General features: G+C 46.4%; 1 protein-coding gene across 3 annotated transcripts in view; it reads left to right on the plus strand.

Moving 5' to 3' along the window:
* Positions 1-20,406, plus strand: part of EIF4E (eukaryotic translation initiation factor 4E) — a 343,174-nt gene that overhangs the window by 150,195 nt on the left and 172,573 nt on the right. For all 3 annotated transcript variants that reach the window (XM_085641164.1, XM_085641165.1, XM_085641166.1), the window contains exon 3: positions 1,321-1,416. In XM_085641164.1, the coding sequence (XP_085497290.1) occupies positions 1,321-1,416 (96 nt within the window). The remainder of the gene's footprint in view (positions 1-1,320; positions 1,417-20,406) is intronic.

Consider the following 20,406-nt stretch of genomic DNA (forward strand, 5'->3'; position numbering starts at 1 on the left):
TAGATGCGAGGGCAGAAGTCTTCCATAATAATAAGGCTATGAATTACTTGCATAAAGACAGAGAAGCCGGGCCTTTGCTCGGTAGCTGGAAGAATGTTTACTTAAACTACCAGACAGGAATGCATTGGGCAGGGAGCGGAGCAGATAATTTCGAAGGTGAAATACAGTTTTTTGGCAGGCAGCAAGCTGATGTCAGGCATCGTGAGCCGCGCAGAGAATGAGACAAAGTTCATGGTCACAGATGCAGGCTCAGACTGGAGCTTCAGAGGCAGAAAGCAAGAAAAGCTTGATGACAGAATCAGGGCCTACTTGCCTGGACTGTAAAATGGCATAAGTGAACCATATAAAGCCGGTGGCCTTTCGTACTTAGGAATGGAATATCCGGCCCATTCATGGCGGATCTGAAAGAGGACATGTTAACGGTGGACGCACATGTATTTGCGTCTTCATAACTGGAACTGGAGGGAACATACATGTACTTGTGATTTATACATGGAACCGTTGGGGTCCAAGATAGGGGACATAACTGATCAGAAAAATCCATATTTCCACAGTGTAATGAGTTCAGACAGCATTTACGAGCAACAGAAAGAGATCTAATGGTGCAGGAAGTAACATATTTGACTTGAAAATCAGCTAAGACTTTTGAATCCGACAAAAATGGCTCTGCAAACAGATGATCAACAGAGAGCCAGGAAAGGGGTGCCTCAGGCATTGGCAACAGTACTTGGGAGTATTAAGAAAATACGGTTGACTTATTTTGGATGAGAGAAAGATGGCAGTGAGCAGTATAGTGTTGACATGAAACAAATTGAAAAGCTACTGAAGCAAGAAGAGGGTGTATCAAGAGAAATGAAGGACATGCAGAGTGTGCAGAAAGAGGTACAAAATCAAAGGATGATAAAAATAGAAACTGGAAGGACGATGTACAAGCTGTAAAAGAAATCAGCAAGGTGAGCATTAACAAATGGCCTGACAGTGTATATTAAAGGAACAGCTTAGCTTAAGGACCAGGGCCAGTTTTCTAAAGATACCACACAGTGGTTGTAGAGAAAAAGCACACTCATGAGGAGTCTGAATGGGGGAATGTAGACTGACTGGAAGGAAGACAAAACGGAACATGGATGTTATAATTTTGTAAATGTGAGAATTTGTAAATGGTGAAAGTTGTCTTCCAGACTTTTTAAAGTTTCAGATTTCTTATCAACATGGTGGATATTTTTCTTTTTCCATCGTTAACTGTTAAAACCTGCACAGTTGATAAAGCATCACCTGTGGTGTAACACTTTGCCTTATTCAATGTTTTCTGTTTTTCCTTAGATGGGCACTCTGGTTCTTTAAAAATGATAAAAGCAAAACTTGGCAAGCCAATCTTCGCCTGATATCGAAGTTTGACACAGTTGAGGATTTTTGGGCGTAAGTATATGTTGCATGACTACTTAAATCTCTTCCTGCCTTTTGTAAACAGACTTTCACGTAGGCATCTTCCAGCAATGACTACATAATGTTATCGGGCAATATCAAGCTTAGAAAATGTGTAACTTTGCTACTTAATATTTATGAAGTAGTTGGGTAGATTTTGAAATCTTTTCTTTGTTGTAAGTACCTTCTTTGCTTCTAGTCAACTCACTTTTTTTGAATATATTTATCCATTAAGTGTGTTCTGCTTGATGTTTTAATGATCAATCAGTAAATCACATTAAGAACATAGAGAACAATCTTAATGATTCCTGTCCTCACGCTCCCACTTTTCACATTAAGCTGGTAGTGCATGTGCTAGTCATGTAGCACAAAAGGTATTCAAAGTTCTGTATCTTTAGTTGTCTAAAGCGTTAGTCTTTGTGAGCTGTTACCTTCCAGTTCACACCTTTTCATATAATTTCTCTTTAATTCTCAGGACTCTTTTTGTGCTCTTAATGGGTCATTTAAAGTATCTATTTGACTTATACACTTGCCTTTTGAATGTTTTTCATGTGTTGGTATTGGTGCGTTTAGTCTAGCACGTGGGTGGGTCAATGAGCTTTTGTAACTTTCCTTCCACTTCCCCAAGTCTTCTGCAAGTTTCATTTCTGATTTTCTTTATTTCATAAAACTTTCTTCTGCTGTTGCCCGCTGTCCTGCTTTTACCACCTCTTCATTTTAGGTGGCTGTGAGTCTAACCATTGTATGACTATTCTGCATTCATTCAATTTATTTAAAGCACTACCAAAACATTTTTTTATCAAGTGACCAGCATTGTCCCAGACTTTGTTAGTGAGAAGTTCCTCATGTTTTCAACCGTGTAACGTTAGCTGTTGTTTAGTGCCCCTCCTTTCTGTAGCCTAAGTGCTTTGTAGGAATTTCACACTGATCTTCTACTTTGTGCCATAGCCTGTACTGTGGCCATAGTTTGTATAATTTTGGGTCCTTCGGGAAATGAGGGCCAGATCTCTCTGGCAGCTTGTACAATATTTGCATACTTCTAAAATCACCCCAACTCCCAGTCTCGAACATTCTTGCGCTTCAGCAAATGTAAACATCTATTTCTAGGATATAGATCACCCAAGCTTTCGTACGCACCTCTTAAAATCATATATTTTACTGTTTGAAGGGATGTAAACGCAAAGTGTTACTTGGGTGTTTCCTTCCATCATTAGAAAGGCTGCTGGGGATACACGTTCATGCATTTCACTTAGTCAGAATTTTTCCTAGTTACCCTTATGTAACCAGTGCACACACACCTTGTAGTTGTGTTGCCATGTAGTACAATTCCATGTCTGGAAGTTCCAGTCCTCTTCTCCATACAGGCAACCACCCCGGTATAAAAAAAAAAAAGCCTTGAACGTAGATCTGTCTCCAATAAAGTGGAAAATCGCTCTGCTACCCTTGACTCTTAGCTCAGTTTCTGAGGTAGGTGCATGCCAGCTCGATACAGCAGCTGCACTCCTCATTTAGGTGATTTATCATTCTATCACCAACTCCTCTGTTAACTAGTTTATTTCCTACATTAATTCACTATAGCTCCACATGGTATTTTAAATTTGAATATCATTTTGCCCTTCTAAGCAAACTCTGCCACACTGTAGATTTGCAACTGGTATTGCGCAAACAGTTCACTACATTAATTGTTAAACTTCTTCCCTATTTTTAAACTCTGTATTCCAGTATACCTTAGTTAGACTTTGTCTAATTAATGTGGTGAACTGCCTTAATTTATAGATTTTCTAGTGCACTTTCTTGCTCGTTCTTGCATCATGATGGAGTTAAGGGCTGCCCTCCAAGTTTTCTGGTTGTTTTTAACATATGTTCAACTCTTTTGGAGTGTTGTTATTCTTTTACAGTGCCTTATTCTGTGACCATGAGGCACCTGAGGAGCACCTTGCAGCTTATTTCGACCCCTTGACCACTCCTCAGCCATCCTGTCTAGATTTTTGTCTAACATTGTGTAGTATTGTGAGTTTTTCAAACCACTATTGACCTGTTTTCACACACAGGTGTTCCAGTTTTGGAGTCCTGTTATAGTCTAGTTTCCTGATCTTGAGGTTTAAGTATACACAGTAACATTGCGTCTCTCGCTATACGATGGGGCAAATTTGTTGAGCCGTGGGTCCAGTAGTGTGAGTATTATGCGTGTGCAGTATAGAAGTATAATTCAAAGCTTGAAGTAGACAACCCAGTAGAGGCACAACTAAAATCTAATTTTGGGGGGGGGGGGGGCGGGGGGGGGGGGTGTTGCTAATAATTTCGGAGATAGGGATGGACGGGGGGCTATAGGCAGAGTGCAAGATTTATTTATGGGAATACAGTGTAGAGGGGAACCACCAGCCTCGTGGCAAGCTACGGATGTGGTGGTCTTTCTAAAAAAAGAAAAACCTCCAGAACTGCCCTCTTCATACCGACCAATTTCGCTCATGAATGCAGATGTGAAATTATACTCTAAAATTATGGCCACCTGAATGCAGAGGACTATAGTTGCACCTATTTCACCTTGGCAACATGGCTTTGTCCCGGGTAGGGGTACCACAGACCACATGAGGCGAGTTATCTCAATATTGGACATCACAGAGCTAGAGGCTAGAGAAGTGGCTGTGGTCCTCCTGGACGCAGGAAAGGCCTTTGACCGGGTGACATGGCAATATTTATGGGCTAATCTGAGTAAGAGAGGGTTTGGTCCTGGATTTCTGAGGGCAGTTCAAGCTATGTATTATAAACCCCACGCACAGATACAAATTATTGGGCATACCTCTAGGAGGGTTGAGATAGCAAGGGGTACACATCAATGCTGCCCCTGTTCTCCCTATTTTGTTTGCATTTTATTTGGATCCATTTATTGTTCAAGTTTAAAATAATCAATTAATAAAGCTGGTTGTATTACAAGGATATGAGACCAAGATTCTTGCATACGCAGGCAATATTGCGATAGTAACCTTAGCTCCACAGGAGGCAATTATGGAAATAGAAAAGATGGCAGAAAAATTTGAGAGGAAATCTGGATATCTTTTAAATAAAACTAAAACACAAATCATTTGTTCCTCCCACTGTTCGTTTCAAGACCCTCAGGTAACTGAGATAGCTATGTATCTAGGGGTTAATTTAACTGCTAAAATAGGTATCCTCTGGCCGGTGAATATTGATCCAGTAGTGGGTTCACTGAATAGAGATTTGAGGCTCCTAGGTTCGAGGCATGTGGGCTGCTGAATTCATATCTGTGCATAGATCGCCGCCTAGTGTTGGGTCCGGATGTTTGCACGTTGTTGTCCTGGAAGAGTCTTCGAAGTATCCTGGGATAGGTGACTCCTCCCCTGGACTACAGTGCGAATGGGCATCCTCTCCATCCTCAGATTGTTTGTTTTTTTCCGCCATTGGGTTCGGATGTGCTTATCTTGACTCAAGTTAGGAAAAACTTTTTCCAGGCCGAAAGGCCTTTAGTTCGCGTCGGTACTGTTCCCGATCGGTATCAATAGTATCTTTGTTAGTTTACTAACTTCAAGAACAACTTTTTCGCATCTTACCCGACCATCGACCCGACACCGACGATGGAATCGAGGACACCATTCAAGCGGTGTCCTGTATGCAATGCGAAATATCCCCATGTCGACGTCCACCCGGTGTGCAACAAATGCCTTTCACCGGATCACGACGAGTCCACATGTATGGCCTGTGCCCGATTCCGATCCAAGAAGACTCTCCGGAATCGACGAGCAGCGAGGCTCGAAGCGCAGCAAGCGGCACCGGCCCCGACCAACATCTTCAGCGCCGAGGACGAAGATGTCGAAGACGTGGAGAACCTACCCTCCAGCCCCGCTTCCGAACACGACTCCGAATCGGAAGACATCGAAGAACGACTCTTTCACAGAGATGAAGCCGACACCGAGGTAGGAGACTACGATGAGGCCTTAGGGGCCGAAGAGAGTAGCTCCGGTGACGAGCAAGGCCTACCCGTACAGACTGAGGATATCCCAGTGCGCCAGTCTATGGCTCCGGTCGAGGGATCGCCTTCGGGCCTTACCCAAGACCTATCCCGCAGTTCTTCGGCCCCGCCCTCTGGCCCGGCCTCGGACATTCAGCGGCAGCCATTACTACCCAAAACGGCTGGTTTCCCTTCTTCGAAACCGAAACCGAAAGCTGTATTGGTTCATCAAAAACCGAAACCAAAAGTGACGCTGGTCGGATCGAAGCCCACCACACCTTCGACGCCAGCCAAACCCGTCGGCACCGACCGCACCAAGCGAGACTTCGGTGCCGAGCTTGCAGCAGCAGACGTCGGCGCCGACACACGGAAAAAGACCTTCGATGCCGCCAAACCTACTCGGCTCCCGGCACCGAAACAATCGGCTCCGGCCACAAAGGTCAAACTGGCTGCTGCGTCTCACACCGCTTCGACAGCACCACCAAAGGCACAATCATCGACGGCTACTACCGCTCCTCGACTCGATGACCCAGTGGTGCCGAAGAAGTCCACGCCCGCCTCTACAGAACAGGTCGGCGCCAAAGAACCGATGGCGCTCCAGGTGCGGCCAATTGCTGCGTCCTTGGAACGCATCAAACACAAGGCAGTCCTCCAGGACACGTCAGGCTCCGAGCCGATCAAAGCTCCAACAGCCTCTCCGGCACCGGCCAACATCACTTTTGGCCTACCGCCGTCCACGGCCCCAAAACTGTTCCAAATCAGAACACGTGTCACCCACACCACGATCACGCCTGCCGAACACTCTCCTGCAGAGACGTCACCATCACACATCATCGACGCCGACACCGGCAGAATGATGCTCCACAAGAGGAGAATAACCTCCGAGCCAGCTTTGGACTCCTACCGGATCCCGCTTAAGAAAAAGCTGCCAGTGGCTTCGGAACCAGTTCTTTACGAACCTCTCCATTCCTCTTACCAAGCTCCACAGTCCTTCTCTCCCACACACTCCGAAACAGACGTTTTGGAGGACTACATAAGTGACCACGTCCCCTACCCCGGAGAGATGGACCCTGAAGGCCAACAGGACCCTGACCAAGCTTGGGATGACCCTGTAGACCCGGGTGCACCTATGGATACACAGGACCCGCAACTATATGGAGCGAAAACATCTCCCACAGAGGACACTGCCGCATTCAACGCCCTCATTGAACGTGCTGCGGCCAATCATGGTGTGCAACTCCACTCTGACACCGTCGAGGACGACTTTCTCGTGGATACTTTCGCATCCTCAGAAAGGAATATAAAAACTCTACCTATGTTGAAAGGTGTCCTCAAACCAGCAAAGGACATCTTCAAAGAACCCACCAGGGCAAGAGTAATAAACCCCAGGATCGACAAGAAATACAGGTAGGCGCCTGGGGACCCTACCTACATTAGAGGCTAGTTACCTCTGGATTCCATAGTAGTTGCGAATGCTCGCAAACGGTCGCACTCGCAAACTACAGGGGATGCTCCTCCCCCGGACAAAGAGTCCAAGGTGCTAGAGACCTCCGGCAAACGGGTTGCGGCCCAAGCAGCTAACATATGGCGTATTGCCAATACTCAGGCGCTCCTCGCTCGCTACGATCGAGCACACTACGACACATTAGAAACATTACTCCAACATCTCCCTGACCAATTCAAAGAGGGAGCAGAGATCCTCATCAGGGAGGGACAACTCCTCACAAACGCATCCATTAAGTGTGCACTGGATGCCGCAGATACAGCTGCCAGAGCCATAAACACTAGCGTCATGTTGCGACGACACGCCTGGTTACGAATCCCCGGATTCAAACCTGAGGTACAAAATAACATCCTCAACCAGCCTGTCAACCCCGACTACTTATTCGGGCCAGAGGTTGACCCCACCCTAGAGAAAATAAAAAAGGACACAGACACTGCGAAGTCCATGGGGGCTCTCCAAACGCAGTCCTTTCGGAGCGGCTCCTTTCGTCGCCCCGGAAATAGAGGAGCAGGTAGAGGACAGGGGTCACAGCAAACCTACAACAAAGGAAACGCACAAAGTTCCTACGATAAAAACACCCGGGGTGGATATCGTGGCTCAAGCACAAAGGGCAGAGGACGCGGCTACGGCAACACCAGGTCCTCCCCCAAGAACAAACAGTGACGCCCTCTCCCTTCCTCCCGACCACATAACACCTGTCGGGGGAAGGCTACAAAGGTTCCTGTCCACGTGGGACTCCATCACCACGGACAGGTGGGTCAAAGATATTGTCAAACACGGTTACTGCCTAGAATTAACCTCAACTCCACCCACAATACCTCCAAAGCACCGTCCTATGTCCGCAGAGCACTTAACGCTCTTACAGCAGGAAGTGCTAAGTATGCTACTAAAAGGCGCAATAGAGGTCGTACCCGTCCACGAGCAAGGTACGGGGGTGTACTCCCTGTACTTTTTAATACCGAAAAAGGACGGGTCACTCAGACCTATACTAGACCTGAGACCCCTCAACCGCTACATTCTCTCCGAGCATTTCCACATGCTCACCCTACAGCAAGTCCTCCCGCTGCTCAAGCAGGGAGACTTCCTGGCCACACTGGACCTCAAAGATGCGTATTTCCACATACCCATTCACCCCTCACACAGAAAATACCTCAGGTTCACTGTTCAAGGGCAGCACTACCAGTTCAAAGTCCTTCCCTTCGGCGTGACAACAGCACCCAGAGTTTTCACAAAGTGCCTAGCTACTGTGGCTGCACATCTACGGAGGCAGCACATACACGTCTACCCTTACCTGGACGACTGGCTTGTTCAAGCAAAGTCGGCCCAGCAATGTGCCAGCCACATGTCCCGCACCATTCACCTCCTTCACAGTCTGGGGTTCTCACTAAATTACCCAAAATCACATCTCCAACCCGCACACGTACAACAGTACCTAGGTGCGACCATAGACACTCTGGCGGCCACAGCTCAGCCAAATTTAGTGAGAATCAACAGCATGCAAATGCTGATTTCCAAGTTCAAACCACAACACTCCCTTCCCGCGCGAGTGTTCATGCAGTTGATAGGCATGATGGCATCCTGCATTTTCATAGTCCCACACGCGAGACTACATATGCGCCCGCTTCAGGAGTGCTTAGCACGTCAATGGAATCAGGCTCACGGACAACTAAAAGACCTAGTGTTGGTGAGCGGTCGGGCATACAACTCTCTGCATTGGTGGAATCCACAAAACCTTTGCAAGGGCCGACCGTTCCAAGAGCCGGTTCCACAGATAATACTGACAGCGGACGCGTCTCTCCAGGGATGGGGAGCTCATGTACTCAACTACACAGTGCAGGGACTATGGACAACACAACAAAAGAAGATGCACATCAACCTTCTAGAACTGATGGCAATCTTCCTGGCTATGAAAGCATTCAAAGTACACTTGTGCAACAAAGTCGTGTTGATCCGGACGGACAACATGACCGCCATGTACTACATACAGAAGCAGGGAGGAACACACTCTCCACAGTTGTCTCATCTGGCTCAGAGCATGTGGAAGTGGGCCATTCAGAGGAACATGTTCCTCATGGCGGAACCCCTCCCCGGCAAGGACAACCAGATGGCGGATCTGCTCAGCAGACACAGCCACCAGATGCACGAGTGGGAGTTACACCCATCAGTACTCCAACCGTCATCCAGAGATAGACCTATTCGCCACAAGCGAAAACGCAAAATGCCAAAGCTTTGCCGCCAGGTTCCCACATCCACAGTCGCAGGGCAATGCGATATGGATGAACTGGTCCGGCAGATTTGCGTACGCTTTTCCCCCAGCACCGTTGATGGCTCGCAAACTCAGACAACACTCAACGACACTCGTCCGGTTGCTCCAACGTGGGCACGCCAGCCATGGTACACCACTTTTCTCGAACTTTCCGTGGTGCCGCATCAAAGGCTGCGGATCAAACCCGCGCATTTGATGCAGAACCATGGAGAGATTCAGCACCCAGATCCGCAACAGCTGAACCTGGCAATCTGGCTCCTGAAGTCCTAGAGTTTGGCTACCTAAACCTGCCACCTGACTGTATGGACATCATTAAGGAAGCTAGAAGACCCACTACCAGAGCTTGCTATGCAGCCAAATGGAAAAGGTTTGTAATTTATTGCAATAATAATGACATTAACCCGCTAGACGCATCCATCCAAAACATAATTTGTTACCTCTTACACCTATACCGATGCAATCTGGCGTACACCTCTATACGTGTCCATTTGACCGCAATATCAGCCTATCTCCAGAACAGGCAGCACCTCTCTTTATTCAGAGTGCCTGCCATCAAAGCATTCCTGGAAGGACTCAAACGAGTAATTCCTCCAAGCCACCCACCGGCTCCGATGTGGAACCTCAACTTGGTCCTCACACGCCTGATGGGTCCACCCTTCGAACCTCTGCACTCATGCGAGATTCAATTCCTTACCTGGAAAGTAGCTTTCCTAGTAGCGATCACTTCTTTAAGAAGAGTTAGTGAACTCCAGGCACTAACTGTTCAAGAGCCATTCATACAGGTTCACGCCAACAGGGTCGTACTACGTACCAACCCCAAATTTATGCCCAAGGTGATATCGCAGTTCCACATGAATCAAACTATTGAACTGCCTGTTTTCTTTCAAAACCCACAAACTGTCGCAGAAAGAGCACTCCATACACTAGATGTGAAGAGAGCCCTCATGTACTATATCGACGGGACTAAGATCTTTTGGAAGACTAAACAACTTTTCGTTGCCTTTGCCCCACACCACAAAGGTAACGCTATCTCCAAAGCAGGTATAGCCAGATGGATCATTAAATGTATTCAAATTTGCTATCAAAAGGCTAAACGCACATTAACGATTCCCCCACGAGCCCACTCAACACGTAAGTTAGGGGCCTCCATGGCTTTCCTGGGAAACATCCCTTTGCATGATATATGTAGAGCAGCCACCTGGTCCACTACACACACATTTACCAAACACTATTGTGTAGATGTGCAATCAAAACAGCAGGCAGCTGTAGGACAGGCTGTTCTCAAAACTCTTTTTCAGACCGCTGCAGCTGGCACTGGTAGCCGCCGCTAATAGGAGGTACTGCTATGTATTCTATGCACAGATATGAATTCAGCAGCCCACATGCCTCGAACTGAATATGCTACTTACCAGTATGCATCTGTTCTTGGCATGTAGGGCTGCTGACATTCATATCGCCCTCCCTCCTCCCCGGCGCCTGTAGCAGCTGCAGCTCTCAGAATTACTGTAAGCATGGTCATCACTTTCTGTATCTACTCCATCACTGCCACAATGGCGAAAAACAATCTGAGGATGGAGAGGATGCCCATGCGCACCGTAGTCCAGGGGAGGAGTCACCTATCCCAGGATACTTCGAAGACTCTTCCAGGACAACAACGTGCAAACATCCGGACCCAACACTAGGCGGCGATCTATGCACAGATATGAATGTCAGCAGCCCTACATGCCAAGAACAGATGCATACTGGTAAGTAGCATATTCAATCGTTTGCATCTTACAATAATTGGTAGGGTCAACGTAATCAAAAAGAAGATATTCCCAAAGGTGCTGTATCTATTTCGTGCTATACCTCTCGCATTACCGGTTAGTAAGATACATAAAATTGATAGTATGCTTTCTAAATGTATCTGGGGTTACCAGAAGATTCGTCTAGCATATAAATTCTTGACCCTGCCAAAGGAGCGAGGGGGGAGGGATGCCCCCAATCTACAGATATACTATTGGGCTACCATTTTACCACAGTTAGATATCTTCTGTTTTTTTGATTTTGGAAGAGAGGGTAGCCCGCTGCTACCTTCTATCTATCAGCTGGCTATAGGGGAAGCTGCAGTAGGATTCTTTCAAAGACCGAGGGATCTAAAGTATTATAATAAGGTAGGCTACAAGTGCATTGAGATTGCGCTGAATGTGTGGAAAAGGATGGAGAAAGTCTGTAAAATTAATAGATATAATAAGTATTCCTCACTGTGGCAATCAGATTTTTTGCCACCCATAGTATACGATGCTATGGCTAAAAAATGGGAGCAGGCGGGGATTGTCTCAGTGGCAGATTTATTTCCCAATCAGGAAATGGTTGGGTTTGTAGAATTAGCTCAAAGGTTAGGTCTACAAGGTGATTCTTGTTTTATAGATCTGCAAATACAGAATTGTTTAAGAGGAGCTTCTAAGGACCTTGTCAACTTGGAACCGATACCAATTCTGCGGATTAGGAGCAGTTCAAATAAGGAAATTAAGGACTTTTATCAAGAACTGTTAAAGAATGTCCCAGATGATATAGATAAAATAGAATCGTAATGGATGGATAAGCTCGATGATGGGGAGGTGGATATCGATATGGTGTTGGACATTGGGGGTAAAGTTTTTATGCCAGCCAACCTTAAGGCTCAACAATATAAAACTGTTTATAATCTTTATTATACACCAGCTAAACTTTTTGGGTGGGGAAGGAGACAGACGGACGAATGTCCGAGATATCTCACGGGTACCGCAGACAGCATACATGTGCTTTATTCTTGTGGAAAGCTGGATATGTTAAAAAAACGAGATAGACTTTTTGGTTTCAATCCATGAATAAAAAGATTGCAATTACTTCAACTATGATGTTATTGGGGTATGACAATCGGGCACAGTTAGACGTACCACAGAGGGATTTTGTGTGTGTTTTTAACATTAGCTGTCGCACGCTTGATGATTACCACAGTATGGAAAGACCGAGATCCCCCTACATTTTATCAATGGCTACATAGGCCAGTATATATTGGCCGTCAGGAAATCTCTTTATACAAATGTAAAGGTGCAAAGATGAGGAGAAAAGGCTTTGAGTATCTGGAAACCTTTAATAACCTGGATGGGAAAACACCCCAGGTAAGGAATTGGTTAAATATAGATATTTGCTAAAAAGTATTATGTATTCTAGCAATGTCTGCTATTAAGATAGGCACGTACCACTGCTGAGTGTAAGCAGTAAGGTAATGTCAATATGTAAAAAGCTGTAAATGGGTAATCTTTGGATATTTGAATTTCAAATTTGCAATACGTAATTGTGGCCATTGATGTTGTCGGTAAATCAATGTAATAATGTACTATCTGTATATGATGTTTATATAAACATGCCTGATTTCCAATAATAAAAAAAAAGACTGGAACATCATCCTTCACATGTTATCATTTGTACTTGCCACCTCACAGTGGCTTTTAAACTCCCGTTCTGTGAACTTAATTACAAAAACACATACACCAACTTTCCCATTTTCTTCTTCACCTCACCACCAGTCATTTCGTAGTAGGGCTCGCCATCTATTCATAGCCAGCACCCAGTCACAAATTGGGACCATTCACCTGTTATAACAAAACTTTCTCTGTGGGCACCATATTTGTTCGAATTTCTTTGGGCACCTCCATGCTACATATATAGATTATTCGGGTTGACTTTACCAGTTCATATTAATGACCTTGGTTCTAGTGTCGAGGGAGGCGGGGGAGACAGACTTTACAAAGTCTTTCAGTATCTCTTCTTCACACAGTTAGTTGTTATAGAACAGCTGTGTATGTTTCGCTGACATAAATTCTCTCCATATCCCCAATAGTGCTAAGTGAGCATGTAGGTCAGTTTTCTCTCCAGTCACCTTGTGGTTTGCGGACCAAATCCGGGCCAAAATCTTTGGAGTCGTAGACAGCCTCACATTGTGTGAAGTAGTTTACCAGCCTGACCACACCCCTCTTAGAAATCGATCATCTGCCGCTCTGCCCATTTTTAGCCATCGGGTTCTGGTATAGTATGCTTGGTGTTAGTATCTTCAGTTGCACTTGAAACGAAACCCGCTCTAATTGCCACCTCTGGACATATACATGACTCCTCAAGTTGTTTCCCTCCAAAGTCAGCAACCCTGCTCTCATTTGTTTTTGCTGGGCACAAACTGGCTCCAGGCAGTTTGAGTGTTTTGCGTGAGAGAACTGCAACATGCCTATGAAGGTCCGGGTACCAACACCCTGTATTACAGTGGTGGTGGCTCTTGAACTTCCTAAAGTGCATTTTTAAATTGAATTAGTGCAAGCTTGGCCTGAAGGCATTTATATTCCAGACTGTCTGTTAGATCCAACTGTCTTTGTAGCTCCTCAAATAGTAAACAACCCTGTGCTCCCCATGCATCCTTCAACTTTGAAATGGCTAATAGGTCCCATTTCCTGTATCCTTAAAGTCCATTCAGATCTCCTAGTACCCCATACTGGCGTCTCTAGAGTGAGCTTTCCATCCCTCTACCATATTTGAATCCTTTTTGCTGGCAAGCGGTGTAGGAAAGTGCCCCTATTTGCATGCTTGCTAACTACTTTTTGCCTGATGCTCTTTTGACTCTGTGTGCCTTGGGTTCCTGCCAACCAGATAACCAGGGCCTATGTTCTTTCCCTTAAACTATACTGTTACACACTCACTTGGCAACTCTCTGGCCGCATGCAAGTTCCTTTGATAAAGGTACCATGGGTACCAAGGGCCCAGTGATTAAGGAAGGCCTCTAAGGGCTGCTGCACATATTGTGCCACCCTTACAAACCCAGAGAGAGAGACGACGACGACGACGACGACTTCTCCTTTATCTACCTCCACCTGCTCCACCACCACCACTACCACCACCACCACCTCCTCCTCCTCCTCCTCCACCTCCACCACTTCCACCTCCTCCACTTCCTCCACCTTATGCCCTCTTCCCACTGGAGGGTGGCATAATAAGGGGTGTACCCACCCCAAGGAAGGGACCCATTGGTCCCAACCTGTAACTATCTGATACGCCCCTTAATTTAGTATTTAGGGGCAATTCCGGAACTTACCCCCTCCAGCAAGAAAAAAGAAGGGCCAAAGAGTTGTCCTGCAGGAAGAAGAGGAGGCCAGCAACTAACTTGGCTGCAGCCCGTGCCGGCCTGTCCGACAAGAAGAAAGAAATGCCGAAGAGTCGTCCTGAAGGAAAAAGAGGAGGACAGCAACTAACTTGGCCCCAGCCCGTTCCGGCCTGTTATGACCTCGACCTGCTCCAGTCGAATCCCGGTGTGTCTTGCAGCGAGCAGCCTCCCAGAACCCGGAGGACCTACCCTGCCTTCCCCAACAAGACTTTGTCTCCTGTGAGCACCAGATTTGCTCACCAACAGACTCTGGCTATGGCCAAGTCTGCACCACTCTGCACCCGACGCCCACAGCCCGAGTTTGTGTGGCCCAACACCACGAGGATGTCTCCCTGGCGATCCTGACCTGGTATCTGGTGATCCCAGACCTACCTCAAGTCTCCAGAGGACACCTGCAGCCCCTATCTGGAGGTTCCCTCGACCGCGCCTGGGGCTGTTAAGGAAACCCAGACTCCAAAAGACACCCCTGCACCCGATTCCCCACAGCCTTTGGTGGCCCAACCGACGGTGTCCTGGTATCCCACAACATACCAACTTACGTCTCCAACCGGTTGTCGACTCCAGAACATCTTTGTGTCCGAGCCTGCAATGTTTACTGTGACCGGAGCTTCCTCATTGAAACCAACAGGGCTCCCGATGTCGATCCTGCACCTGTCCTCGCTTGTGCCGTTGTGGGTGCCCCTTGTTTGCTAACTTTGATCCCCCTTTGCCCTGAGCTAAATCCCACATCAAAGTGGCATGCCCATGAGCACCCACCAACAGGAGGCCTCCTATCCCCAATTGGGTAACATTGAGCCTCAGCACTTTGCACCCGGCCGCCCTAGTGCTGCTGAGGGTGTTCTATGAGTGCATCCTTGACCCTGGAGGAAACCTAGTTCTAACCCTAGAAACCCCACAACCAAGTACTTACCTTTTAACTGTGGACTGTGTCGAGTTGGAAATTGTATGAGAACTTAAATTGTGTTTACAAAAAACTGACTTGTTTACCTTTAATTTAGGAAATGGCCCAGTGTGATATCTATGCATATCACACTTGAGTAGAAAAAGTAATTGCATAGTAACTGAAGTAATTTCAACTCTTTCTGAAAATTTGACCTACTTGTATCTACACTCATTTGCATTCAACTGTATTATCAGAAACGTTCTATTTTTACTTACCTGCACCAAATTTGGCTTGGTTCTCAAAATAAAATACAACAAAGAAGTATTTTTATACAAAACAATTCTTCAGAGTTAAGTCTTCCAGTGTGTGAAATCATTTCTTTCCTGAGTGTATACAATAAATGCTTAACACTACCCTCTGATAAAGCCTTACTGCACTACCACAAATAGAGAGTAAGGCATTATCCACTTTTACCTCTGTCTACCTTTGGGGATCCACTGGACTCTTTGCACACTATACCTTACTTTGGTACAGTATACACAGAGCCAGCTTCCTACACACAGGTTGAGCACTTGGTCTTTAAATTTGATTTTCTTCTGAACAGGTCCACAGGAGATTCGTTTTTTTAAATTTTTTTTTATAGAAGTTAGCCCAACTGCTCGCCCACACTATCACAGAAAGAGAATAAGGTATTATCTACTTTAACCTCTGTAAGCCTTTTTGGACCCACTGGACTCACACTATTCCTTCCTTTGGTATAGTATATACAGAGCCAGCTTCCTACTTACTTGAAAATATCTTATTGCGGTGGCTGTGCACTTGCAAAGGCACATGTGCCATTACATAGACTACTGACTGGTAACAGCAGGCTTTGTCAAACAATTACTTAGCAGTGTCGATCCAGATAATGAAAATGATGTTCACACTATGCGCTCAGTGATCATAAAGAAATCCGTGCCCCATCCTGTCAAGAAAAAGTTTGTTGAGGCAGTGTTGGACATGAATTAGACCAAAGCTTTCAAATCTAAAAGAGCTGAACAGCAATGGAGCACATTCGCCTTTATCAGTCGTAAATGTCGTACATAAGGATTTTTGGTTTCAACAATTACTATGGGTTAAAACCCGCCTGTCAGAAATGCAGGGTTCCCATTTGAAACCAAAAAATACAGAATTAGCCCACGAGAACATCAAAACCTCAATGACGAACCAATTTGGGCCTAATTTAAATTAAGACACTGTTGGAAATACTCCACTCCCACACCGGAAGAGGTTGGTGGTAACGGGGTCTTTCCAGGACATACAGTGGTAGCTTGGCTCGAGTGGTCAGGAATCAGGCACCGTGCTAAGCATACGACATACCCATACAATAACCATGCGTGCATCCGTTCCAAAAACGACTCTACACCGTAAAAATTATGAAAATATCTTTCTTTATCTTCTTTTTCTCTTAGTTGCTGATTAGATAAATAATAACACAATCACAATATACAAACTTTTTAAATAGTGCAGGTCAAATAAATACTGTCTTAATGATTCAATAAATAGGGGTGATCATAAATAAGGAAGGCATAAATATAAGTGCAATACATACAGGCAATTAAATATTCTGAGGCAATAAATACTGTAAACCAATAAATATTGTGCATCAATAAATACTGTGGACCAATAAATACAGTGAAGCAATAAATAGGTTAAATACAATAAATACAGTGCCCCTAATAAATAATTAAAAGCTGACCGTGACACTCATAGAATCAGATCACATTTGAATTCCTAAGGGCTGATTTGGCCCAGGCACAGCTTGTGGGGATGTGGAAGGCTTGAGGGTGTCTACTCCCTGGCTTGGACAAGGCTGAGGCCTAAACTGGGGTAGATCAAGGGGGGAATACCAGAGACCTGGCTCTCTCACTCCACACAACCCCTCTAAATTAGTCTCAGCTCACCCCCTGGCACAGTCAGGTTGGTTCCAGCACCTCCCTAGCCCCTTAGAGCAGTCTCTCAGGTCTCCACAGGGCCTTAGGCGCCCTCTACTCCACTTACTGCCCTTTTTCTGATGCTCCGACGCCGCTGGAGTCGTGTCGACGCCGTGAGGCGGTTCCGATTCGATGTCGGCGGCCTCGGCGCAATGTCAGTTCTTGACGACGCCGGTAGGCGGTTCCGGTTTCGATGTCGGCGGCCTCGGTTCGATCTCGACCTCCGATTCGATGACGTCGGGCAGTCTTGGCTCGGTGTCGACGTCGGGCGGCTCCGGTCCGATGGCGACCTCGGATTCGATGACGTCGGCCGGCCTTGGCTCGATGTCGACTTCCGGCGGCTCCGGAGTGCGATCTCCACTCCCGACCTCCGGTGCTCCTCTCCTCAGGTTTCCGGCGACTCCGGAGTGCGATCTCCACTCCCGACCTCCGGCACGCTTCACCTCGGTCTCCGACGACTCCAGACGGCGGACTTCACTCCTCCGATGACGCCGCTCACTCGACCTCGGGTGACTTCCTCCTCGACCTCTGGTACTCTCCACGACCTCTGACGGCGCCCTCTCTCGACCTCTGGCGGCTCCGGGTATGACGTCTGCTTTCCAGTCGGCGCCGCTTCTCCACCTCGGGCTCCAGGTCTCAGGCTACTCGACGTCGGACTCCAGGGAAACCAGTTTCCAGGTCAGGATCTTGCTGTTCTCTGTTTCTAAGGCCTGTTCCTGCTGTCCAGGTCCTTAGGATGGTTTTTCTTGCTTCTTCCCACACAGGGCTCCAGGCTGGGCTCAGTCAGTAGGGACTAGTATCAAGGGTGGGTTTATGGACCCCACTCCAGGCACAAGTTTCCACCCCTGCTGCCTCACTCCTTCCTGTTTCTGCTGCTCACTCTTCACCAGTCAGGTGCCAACTGCCAGCTCCAACTGCCAACTCTCTGTCTTAGCTTCCCAACATTCTAAACCGCCTCCAACTGTCGCAGGGTTCTGGAATGTTCTGGAAGGTGCTGGTAGGTACCAGTGGATGCTGGTGATGTCACAGGTGGCCACCATTTTGTGCTCCAGGCCCTCAGACAGAAGTTCCAGGGGTAGATAAAATGGCTCCCTGAATCTGCAGCAACACTAAAAAAAATCTGGTGGTTCCCAAAAAGGAAAAATTCAAACAGGGTTTGAGGCAAAAGTGGGACAAAATAAATAATGATGAGGAGGGACCACCCAAAGGGCTGACAGGTCTAACAGACACTGAATGAGTTTCATGCTTCAAGAACAGTGCAGTAGTTAAAAGCCTCATTAGCTTAAACACATCTCCCATGTTCTCTACATCACTCCCCCACACACCACTAAATTGGTGTGAGCCCAGTTTCTATGATGTTGTTTTTGTGCTGTCCTCTCCGCACTGCTTTTTTGTTTCATACCTACAGTCCTAAATTCTCCCTTTCTTTTTCAAACAGCTGTTTCCTTTCTCCTACTACTCTGAACGCACCATGAACCCGTTTCCACCCTTTATTCTTTCAGCCACTCTTGCCTCTGTGGTGAATCTTGACTCTTATGAGACACTAGCAGTAGTTGGTGTGATTGTATTATGGCTTGTCCATCCCTCGCAATACAGTGAACCCTTCCTACGGTGTATCTAATCAACTTTTCCAGCTTGATGGCCGATCCCATTATGTTATCTCACAGCAAGATCTCTATAGGAGGAATTGTTACCATCCACGGTACCACTCCACTATATAATACACACAAAAGGTAACCAGATGGTGTCTTAACTAGAATGTGCGCAAACAGAACTAAAAAGGGGGCATTTGCTTTTTAAAAGACGAGAACCCTCACTCACCCTTTGGGTGACATGCTTCATCATTGTGTTCCCTCTTGCACACAGTGCCCGCAAGGTGCACAGTGTGGGCGACAACTCTCCCTCAGGAGAGGAGCGTGAGGTGTTTTTCACTCCAATGTTTTATGTGAGAGAGGGGCAGAGTGCAAAAATATCAAAAGTGAATTAAAACCATCTCATATGGGGAAAAAAAGTTTTAATGGATATCCCCTGTGGATAGGATTAAAAGACAGTGTGAACAATAGGGGTAAGGATGTTTCCTATCTGACTAGGTCAACATGTTTCTGCCCAGATGACCAGAGGTTCGTGGCATTCTTCAGGACCAATGTCTCGTCACTCTGCTGACAATGTGATAAAAAAAAAACATACTTATTGCTATGGGTGTTCTAAGAACCAACTTCAGTCTGGTCTGTTTTCAGTATCAGACCAATTGTCTGCCTCTACCATTATATTTATATTTATGTATGTATATATATATATATAATCTACTGGCGGTCGCCAGTAGATAGTTATAGTTAGGACCACGTTTCCATAGGAAATCCGCAACATTCTATTTGGAATAACTTTGGCGCCGGTCGACGAATCCTCGCGAAATTTTCAAAATAGGTGGGGCGCTACGCTCCGCTCCTACCCTGAAAGTCTCGGGGGGATTCGTCAAGCGGGGGCTGAGAAAAAAGGGGGTCCCAAAACGCGTTTTTCCCATGCATTTTTCCATAGGACCTTTAGACACAGCTACAGCCCGAACGGCTGAACAGAGTTACTTGAAATTTGGCAGAGAGGTAGTCCTCAGGTCAAGGAAGTGCCTTTTGTAGGTCTGGTGTAAATCTGTTCAGTAGTTCCTGAGAAAATAGCATTTAAATCAATATATATATCTGAGCCAGCTTACGGTGCGCTTACCGTGCGCTTACGGTAAGCTTATCGTACGCGTACGGTGACGTGCGCGAGCGCGATTCTGATTGGCTGTTAAATCTTAGTAAACATTCGAATCGGTCGAAACCAGGAAGTGTCGGCCGACATTTTCTCTCTCGCACTCTGAGGGGAGTGGAGGAAAAACAAAGTCCGAAAACTGTAAAAGCGGCTTGATAGACAGCTCCCAACCACCCAGTCATTGTTATGGTGTCCCCAAAGAACCCAAAAGGCAACAAATGTAAAAAAATTTATTTTCGAAAAATTGCCGATTACGTTTACCGTACGCGTACGGTAAAAAAAAAAAAAAAATATCCACGTTTTCCTCACCCCGTGTGCAACTTTTGGGCATGGCATATCATACAAAAAGACAATCTGTAGTTAACCATTAACAACGATGTGCCTAATACGGCCTCCGTGTGCAGACGGTGCGCGAAGCGCATCGTGCGTACATGGCCCATTTAGCGTAACGTCGGTGCGCGTAGCGCACCGCGTGC

This window comes from Triturus cristatus, chromosome 2_2 (genome assembly GCF_964204655.1).
Source record: "Triturus cristatus chromosome 2_2, aTriCri1.1, whole genome shotgun sequence".
NCBI classification, from domain to species: Eukaryota; Metazoa; Chordata; class Amphibia; order Caudata; family Salamandridae; genus Triturus; species Triturus cristatus.